Source organism: Mauremys reevesii, unplaced genomic scaffold (assembly GCF_016161935.1).
Source record: "Mauremys reevesii isolate NIE-2019 unplaced genomic scaffold, ASM1616193v1 Contig69, whole genome shotgun sequence".
Lineage (NCBI taxonomy): Eukaryota > Metazoa > Chordata > Testudines > Geoemydidae > Mauremys > Mauremys reevesii.
The window spans coordinates 245,210-254,920 of record NW_024100883.1 but is presented as its reverse complement, the minus strand read 5'-3'; the positions used below and the strand labels follow the sequence as shown (position 1 = coordinate 254,920).

The 9,711-nt window shown below is 46.0% G+C and overlaps 1 protein-coding gene across 1 annotated transcript; it reads left to right on the top strand.

Moving 5' to 3' along the window:
- The first annotated feature begins 3,597 nt into the window (after nt 1-3,597).
- Nucleotides 3,598-4,545, top strand: LOC120394592 (olfactory receptor 51E1-like). The gene has a single exon (XM_039518819.1). The coding sequence runs from the start codon at nt 3,598-3,600 to the stop codon at nt 4,543-4,545; it is 948 nt and encodes a 315-aa protein (XP_039374753.1).
- The last annotated feature ends 5,166 nt before the right edge of the window (nt 4,546-9,711 follow it).

Below are 9,711 nucleotides of genomic sequence, written 5' to 3'. Positions count from 1 at the left end.
GTTATCATTCTCCCCCCTCAGTCTTCTCCTTTTCAGACTAAACTAGCCTATCTCGTTCATTTTTCCCTCATAGGTCATGTTTTCAAGACCCCTAAGCATTCTTTTCTCCAATTTTTCCAGATGATTTTGAATGTTTATCTGATTCTCCAAAGACATGCAACCCCTCCCAACTTTTATTATCTGCAAACATAAGTGCACTCTCTGTGCCATGATCTAGGTCGTTGATGAAAACATTGAAAAGAACGGAACCCAGAAATGATCCCTGCAGAACCCCACTTGTTAGGCTCTTCCAGCATCACTGTGAATCATTGATAACTACTCTCTGGGAGCGGTTATCCAGCCAGTTATGCACCCACCTTATAGTAGCTCCATCTAGGTTGTATTTCCCGAGTTTCCCAATGAGAAGGTTATGTGAGACTGTATCAAAGGCTGTACTAACGTCTAAATATACCACATCTACTGCTTCCCCACATCCACAGGGCTTGTTACCCTGTCACAGAAAGCTATCAGGTTGGTTTGACATGTTTTCTTCTTGACGAATCCATGCTGACTGTCACTTATCACTTCATTATCTTCTAGACGTTTGCAAATTTATTCCTTAATAAATTGCTACATTGTCTTACCTGGTACAGAAGTCAGGCACTATATGTGCGTTTTTCCAGTCTTCTGGAATCTCCCCTGTCTCCCATGACTTGTCAGAGATAATTGCTAATGTCTCAGACCCCTCCTCAGTCAGCTCCTTCTGAGGATTCTAGGATGCATTTCATTCCACTCTCATGACTTGAAGACATTTAACTTGTCCAAGTAACTTTTAACTTGCTCATTTCCTATTTTAGCACCTCAACCTACCCCATTTTCACTGGAATTCTCTATGTTGGGTGTCCAAACACCAATAACTGTCTTGGTGAAAACTGAATCAAATAAGTCATAAGAACATAAGAATGGCCCCACTGTGTCAGACCAAAGGTCCCTCTAGCCCAGTATCCTGTCTTCTGACAGCGGCCAGTGCCAGGTGTCCCAGAGGGAATGAACAGAACAGGGAATCATCAAGTCATCCATCCCCTGTCGCCCATTCCCAGCTTCTGGCAAGCAGAGGCGAGGGACACCATCCCTGCCCAACCTGGCTAATAGCCATTGCTGGACCTCATAGACTCATAGAATTTAAGGTCAGAAGGGACCATTATGATCATCTAGTCTGACCTCCTGCACAATGTAGACCACAGAATCTCACCATCCTCCATGAATTTATCTAGCCTTTTTGAACCCTGTTATAGCCTTGGCCTTCACATCATCCTCTGGCAAGGATTTCCACAGGTTGACTGTGCGTTGTGTGAAAACAACCATTGCTACCACTGCTGGTGGTAAATCACTTTTGGCTTAGTACAGATGGGCCCAAGGCGGTTGCCCAACTGTAAAAACAAAACAAAACCAAAGACTTGTACTCTAATTTTCACCAAGACACATCCATACTGTTCCAGAAGCTTATTTAGCATTCCTACATCGACAAATATACAAATACAAAACAGAATAAAAGTGGTACTCAGAGAGGACACCAACCCACGGAGATTGTATTAGAAAACATGCAAAACAGGTTTACAGCCTAATGAAATTGGAAAAAACAAATGCCTGTTTAGGAATGTTGGAGTTTTAATTTTTGCAGGTTATTATAGTTTATCCTGACACAGCAAGAACAAAGAAGTTTGAAATCTTTGAAATACAAATGAAACTCGCTGAGGTAGTGTTTTTAGTTCTCAGATACTGTTTCACTAGACACACACAACTTCTCCTTACAACTGTTATACTATGCAACCCCAACAAGAAACAGCCACCGCTTCATTCTGAAAAGCAGCACAAGTAATTCAGTCACAATGCAACTCACAATGTTTAGATAATTCACATTGACACAGCCCAGCTGTATTTATCATTGTGTTAAAATAAAATTGCTAAATATATTCTTTATAGTTGCTTCCATATATTGCATAAAACAAAACTGTTTAAAACTCAGAGGGGTAGCCGTGTTAGTCTGGATCTGTAAAAGCAGCAAAGAATCCTGTGGCACCTTATCGACTAACAGACGTTTTGGAGCATGAGCTTTCGTCGGATGCAGTCATTTCTCTTGACTTGCATCCGACGAAGTGGGTATTCACCCACGAAAGCTCATGCTGCAAAACATCTGTTAGTCTATAAGGTGCCACAGTATTATTTGCTGTTTAAAACTGTCCCATTACCAGTTCCTGCATTCCCTTCACACACTATTTGACAATGAGAACAGACTGCTTACTGTACACTAAGCCTGAACAACCAAAGAATTACAACTACCAAACTGTTCAAGGAAAATAAAAGAGCAGACTTGTATTATAACTTATGTTTGCTACCAAACAGTTATTGCAATAGGCACTTCATTCAGTTGCTTTCTTTTTCAAATGTTAGTGACTAAAATTCATACTGTCATTAAACACCTCTGCCATTTCCACTTTTCTTGTTTTTGTTTTTCCCTCTTCATTTAGTAACGGACCTACCCTGTCCTTGGTCTTCCGCTTGCTCTTAAGGTATTTGTAGAATGTTTTCTTGTTACCCTTTCGTCTCTAGTTATTTTGATCTTTTGTGCTTTGGCTTTTCTAATTTTGCCCCTAAATACATGTGTTGTTTGCTAATATTTCTTCTTTGTAATGTGACCTTGTTTCCACTTTTTTTAGGATCCTTTTTTGATTTTTAGATCAGTCAAGATCTCCTGGTTAAGCCATTGCAGTGTCTTGCCTTACATCCTATCTTTCCTATGCAGGGGGATAGTTTGCTCTTGTGCCCTTAATAATGTCCCTCTGAAAAAAACACCTGTCTTCTATTGTGTTTCCCCTTAGACTTGCTTCCAATGAGATCTTACCTACCAACTCCCTGAGTTTGCTCAAGTCTGCCTTCCTGAAATCCATTGTCTTTATTTTGCTGTTCTCCCTCCTACCATTCCTTAGAATCATAAACTCTATCATTTCATGGTCACTTTCCCCCAAGTTGCCTTCCACTTTCAAATTCTCAAACTTATATATCAAAATCAAGTCTAGAACAGCCTCTCTCCAAGTAGGTTTCTCCAGCTTCTGGAACAAAAAATTGTCTCCAATACATTCCAAGAACTTGTTGGATAATCTGTGCCCTGGTGTAGACAGCATGAGATGAATTCTTCCATCGACCTCGCTACCACCTCTTGGGGATTACCTGTCCTGAGGGGAGAACCCTTCCATCTGTGTAAGTAGTGTCTATATTGAAGCACTATGGCAGCAACGCTGTAGCATTTTACGTGTAAACAACCTTTCAAGCAGATCTTCCAGAAAATCATCCAGTCTGGATCTGCCAACATGGGGAATTGGAGAATCCAACACTTCCCTGTAATTTTTCAGTGTGTGAAGAGCGCTCAATCTGCTTCTCCCATGAGAACAGCCTCCACTACTGCATGCAGTGTCTCATATTAACGTTGTCTCTCCATGCAGGCATTTCTACTGCGACTATCACCCAAGATCCTGGGAACACACAAGAAGTCAGGGGAGCATACGCTAAATGCAGAAGACACCCTTATGCCTCAGAGTTGGACACCTTCTCCCCTACTCCATGTCAGATTCTAACACAACCAACTTCACCAACCCCTCCACCTTCATCCTGCTGGGCATTCCTGGCCTGGAGGCTGCCCATATATGGATCTCCATCCCCTTCTGCACCATGTACGCCATAGCCATCTTGGGGAACTTCACCGTCCTGTTCATTGTGAAGAGGGAGCCGAGCCTCCATGAGCCCATGTTCTATTTCCTTTGCATGCTGGCTGTCACTGACCTGGTCATGTCCACATCCACTGTACCCAAAATGCTGAGCATCTTCTGGTTCAATTCCAGGGAGATCAGTTTCAGTGCCTGCCTCACCCAGATGTACTTTGTTCACTCCCTCACAGGGATGGAGTCTGGAATCCTCGTGGCTATGGCTCTGGATCGCTACGTGGCCATCTGCCATCCCCTGAGACATTCCACCATCCTGACAAACTCTGTTGTGGCCAAGATAGGCCTGGCCGTGGTGCTGCGCAGTGGTTTGCTCGTATTGCCCTTGCCCGTCCTGATAAGGCAGTGGCCATATTGCAGAACCAACATCATCCCCCACTTCTATTGTCGGCATATGGCTGTGGTGAAAGTGGCCTGCGCTGACTTCCGTGTCAATAGTTACTATGGACTGTTTGATCTTTTCTCTGAAATTGGAATGGACTTGGTTTTTATTACCGTGTCCTATACTCTGATCCTCCGGGCCATCTTCCGCCTCCCCACAAAGGATGCCCGGGTCAAAACTTTTGGGACCTGCATCTCTCATCTTTGTGCCATTTCAGCTTTGTACATCCCAGATTTATTCTCCTCTCTCATGCTGCGGTTTGGTCACAATGTACCACTGTATGTCCTCATTCTCATTACCGGTGTGTACCACCTTGTCCCCCCTGTTCTGCACCCCATCATTTATGGGGTGAGGACCAAACAGATCCGGGGCAAGCTGCTCCAGCTCTTTACTCATAAAAAGATCTAAATGTTTCCTCCTTGTGCTCTGGCTTTCAGATTGAGCTCTGTGCAGAGCTGGCTGGTGCATGGTGCTGGGGCCTCTTCCCTGAATCTCTTCCTGGACAGACAGAGAGACATTAAACCCTTCCCTGTCCTGACTGTGCTGTGTCAATGTAATAAACTGGGGAATCAGTCTGTGTACACTACACTGGGTGGCCACCTTTCTAATTTCTGGTAGATGGTTCCCTGAAATTGGAATCTTGCCCCATGTCTTCTGCTAAGCCTCGACCCTGCTGTGTGTCTTCTCCCCAAGGCCCTGCCCCTGTCGCTTGTTACTGTCTTCCTGTCCCCTTGCCAGCTATATCCCAGTCATCTCTAAAACCAATGTGATGTTGTGACGTTATTGATATAAATGGGAACCATATAGAACATGGGTTGCAACCAAGGTCCTGTAGTGGCTCCAAATCCTAAGTAAAGGGGGTCATATAAGGTGTCTAAGACCAGGTTCTGGGTTGCTGATTATAATTATGCTGTCTATATGTCTGTATCATTTTTAGTTGAAGTTATGAATGTTGGCTCGATGCTGTCTGTATTTCAAGTTTGTGCTGTGCTTCTGGGGGAAGCCTCCCAGACAAGCTGGTGTTAGCTCTGCCTAGCCCGTTTGATGGCCCATTAAGGACCGTCAGCTACACAATGGACCCATGGAGAGAAGGCAGACACGCCTTGTGACTCAGCAAAGTATGCAGGGACTGGCCCATGTGACTCCAGGCTCCATCTTGCTGTAAATTTCCACAGTGAAGACAAAGAGATTCTTACACCTGGAAAAGCCTATATAAGGCTGATGCTTCGTCTCCATCTTGTCTTCAATCCTGCTTCTTACCTCTGGAGGGACTTTGCCACAAACTGAAGCTCTACACCAGGGACTGAGGACCCATCCCAGCGGGGGATGTTCCAGAGACTTAATCTAAACCTGCAGTTTACTCCATCACTGCTGCAAGCCTGAACTAAGAACTTTGCCATTACTGTATGTAATTGATTCCATTTAACCAATTCTAGCTCTCATCTCTACCTTTTCCCTTTGTAAATAAACCTTTAGATTTTAGATTCTAAAGGATTGGCAACAGCGTGATTTGTGGGTAAGATCTAATGTGTATATTGACCTGGGTCTGGGGCTTGGTCCTTTGGGATCGAGGGAACCTTTTTCTTTTATTGGGGTGTTGGTTTTCATAACCATTCATCCCCAGGACGAGTGCACTGGTGGTGATACTGGGAGACTGGAGTGTCTAAGGAAATTGCTTGTGTGACTTGTGGTAAGCCAGTGGGGCGAGACCAAAGTCCTTTTAGTCTGGCTGGTTTGGTTTGCCTTAGAGGTGGAAAAACCCCAGCCTAGGGCTGTGACTGCCCTGTTTAAGCAATTGGTCCTGATTTGGCACTCTCAGTTGGGTCCCGCCAGAACCGCTCCGTCACAGATGTCACATCTTATGGCAAGTCACGTAAGGGGCACTGGTTAATGTTGATTCGTAATTTGTTACCAACTCTGTGGAGAGAGAGAACCCGTCAGGACTCCTGGGATCTATCTGAGCTCTGGGAGGGGAGTGGGGTATAGTGTTTTACTGCAGGAGGCAGATACATCTTGGTCTAAATGAGGAGATCAGAATGGCCATTGTCAAGGTGTTAGCCCCACTCTGAACTTTAGGGTACAGATGTGGGGACCTGTATGAGATAACCACTAAGTTTATGTACCAGCAAGCTGCCACCACCAAGTGTGTTCCAAATCTTAGGGGAGAGCCACTTGGAACTCTGCCTTCCCCCAAATTATTTCCTCAGTTTTTATCCCCCTTTTCCTGGCAGGATTGAGACTGATTCACCTCCCACCAATTCCTGGTGAGCCCAGATCCAAAAAACCCTTGGATATTAAAACAAGGAAAAATCAATCAGGTTCTTAACAGAGAACTTTTAATTAAAGAAAAAGGGTGAAAGGAATACCTCTGTCAGATTAGCATGCAAACTACTGTCACAGACAACAGATTCAACCCACAGAGGATGTCCTTCTGGGCAAAAACCTTAGTTACACATAGACACCCAATTTGATTCTCTGTCTTATGCAAAACAAAGTCACAAAATAAAATAACCATAATCTAATACATTCCTTCTCTAACCACTTACTATTTTTGAGAAATGTTAGATGGCTGATTCCTGGATCCTTTACTCTGGCACAAACTTTTCTGAACAGACAAAATCTGATTTCCCTCCTCCCTCTTGGAAAACATCTTGTCTCCCCATTGGTTCCTCTGGTCAGGTGTCAGCTAGGCTAGGTGAACTTCTTAACCCTTTACAGGTAAAAGAGGCATTAACCCTGGACTGTCTGTTGATGACAGCCATACTGGGTAAAACCAATGATCCATGCAGCCCAGTAGCCTGTGTTCTGAGAGAGCCCAGTGCCAGGTGCTTCATCGGGAATGAACAGAACATGCCAATCCTCATCTGATTCACATGGATTAGCTTGGCCGAAGGGGTAGAAGCCCTGAGCCCAGGCCGCCTCAGCTTCATCTGGCAGGAGTTCAAGCCTCCAACCCCAGTAGGAGCTGTGGGGGGAGGAGAAGAGCCCAGGCTGCCTGGCTGCAGCAGCGGAAGAAGCCCTCAGTTCAGGCTGCCCCAAGCCCTAGCCACAGCCACAGAGCAGAGGCAGGAGCTGTGGGGGGAAGGGAGAATGAAGCCCTACTCATTTTTGTCCTCTCCATCTTCCATGCTGCTGCCATTCAGGAGTTGTCTCATTTCCCCTGTCTTTGGGCAAACCTCAGGTGGGCTCTTTTTTGTCTCCCCTCCCTGACCCTTTAGGAGCTGCTCTCTTCCCTGCAGCTCCCTTTCCCTTTCTGGAGATAGAGATGGGTTGCGGCACCTCCGGTACAGACACCAAACTGGTGGTTTGCTCTCTCTTTCATAGATTCATAGATTCATAGACTCTAGGACTGGAAGGGATCTCGAGAGGCCATCGAATCCAGTCCCCTGCCCTCATGGCAGGACCAAATATTGTCTAGACCATCCCTGATAGACATTTATCTAACCTACTCTTAAATATCTCCAGAGATGGAGATTCCACAACCTCCCTAGGCAATTTATTCCAATGTTTAACCACCCTGAGAGTTAGGAACTCTTTCCTAATGTCCAACCTAACCCTCCCTTGCTGCAGTTTAAGCCCATTGCTTCTTGTTCCATCCTTAGAGGCTAAGGTGAACCAGTTTTCTCCCTCCTCCTGATGACACCCTTTTAGATACCTGAAAACTGCTATCTTTGCCCATCTCCATGGGCCACAGGGTCATAACAGGTCCTTGACACCATCCCCCACTGTGCTGCTGGATGAGCCTCATTGATTTCTGGTGGACACCTGTGATTTCACGGGTAAGGTGAAACCCCCTCTCCAGCATTGGGGAGACTTCAATCTCGTCTTCTGGGCCACGAGAGCTGTTTTGGAGGAGTGGAAGGGAACCAGGAGGCAAGACATCCTGGTCTACCAGTGGGCCCACAACTTCTGGGAAAATCCTTTCAGGTTAGTCAGCGATTGTTGCAAGGCTGGCTGGAGATCCTCCTGCTCATGAGGATCCTGCTCAGCCCTTTAAGTTGAAGCCAATCATCTTTTCAACACTGAACACCAATGGCTCTGGGGTGGTTCTCCACAGTCACCAGGTGCTGTCCTTTCTTTGTGATGTAGGGAACTCTGTGGTTTGCCTGATGTAAATCAACATGGATCCAACTGCCGAGACTAGTTGGAGGCCAAAGTGGGGGGACGGGTTATATTTTAGACACTTCAGCGCTCATTCGGCTGGGGTGGCAACCCTGTTCTCCCCTTACTTACAGCTTGAGATGATGGGAGTTGCCGAGGCCATCCCAGGTCACCTGGTGCACCTACAGGCCTGTGTGGATGGGCTGACATTGAATCTATGCAATGTCTTCCCCCGAATGCAGACCCAGAGTGGGTGTGTTTCTATCAATAGGCATCTGCCTTCCTCGGCACTTTGGATCCTTACTAGTGCCTGGGCCTGCAGTGGAAATTTTAATGTAGCCAGGCCGCCAAAGGCATCCTCATAGAGATCATCAATCATCACTCCCTGGTGGATGTCTGACATGATCAACACATGGATAACAATTCCACCTTTCCCTATGTAGTGTGTGCCCTTGTTGCTGAGAAGGCTAACGGCATTTTGGGCTGTATAAGTAGGGGCATTGCCAGCAGATCGAGGGACGTGATAATTCCCCTCTATTTGACTTTGGTGAGGCCACATCTGGAGTACTGTGTCCAGTTTTGGGCCCCACACTATAAGAAGGATGTGGAAAAATTGGAAAGAGTCCAGCAGAGGGCAGCAAAACTGATTAGGGGGCTGGAGCACATGACTTATGAGGAGAGGCTGAGGGAACTGGATTATTTAGTCTTCAGAAAAAAGAATGAGGGGGGATTTCATAGCTTTCAACTACATGAAAGGGGGTTCCAAAGAGGACGCATCTAGATTGTTGTCAGTGGTAGCAGATGACAGAACAAGGAGCAATGGTCTCAAATTGCAGTGGGGGAGGTTTAGGTTGGATATTAGGAAACATTATTTCTCTAGGAGGGTGGTGAAGCACTGTAATGGGTTCCCTAGGGAGGTGGTGGAATCTCCTTCCTTAGAGGTTTTTATGGGAAGGCTTGACAAAGCCCTGGCTGGCATGATTTAGTTGGGTTTGGTCCTGCTTTGAGCAGGGGGTTGGACTAGATACCTCCTGAAGTCCCTTCTAACCCTGATATTCTAAGATTCTATGATTCTATGTCCAGGAGGAGGTTGTTTGGTTGTGCCAGTTCTGGTTGACCAAATGTATGAATTTTTTTTCCATATTGCCTGGGCCCACTCCTTCAGCATTCGACAGGACCAGTTCTCAGTCCACCATTTAGTGACCATGATGCCACTTTCATTTTGGAGTTCACTTGGGGCTCTTCACCCTTCAGACCACTCTGCACGTACTCCAGGATGTGGGGGTCACCTTGCTCAGTTTTTCCTTGAGCGGGTCGTACAAGAGGGTGATCCCCACCCACCACTCACCCCAGTGCCTCTGGAATTTTTGAATGGGCTCCTGTCTCATGAGTCCCTCCAGCCCCCTCCCTTTCACAACCCGAGACAGCTGCACACCCCACAGCCAGTTCATTTCTGAATTCCACCTAGGGCAC

Bases quoted from the DNA above. Each gene is read 5' to 3' on its own strand.
- LOC120394592 (XM_039518819.1), top strand. From the start codon at position 3,598: ATGTCAGATTCTAACACAACCAACTTCACCAACCCCTCCACCTTCATC.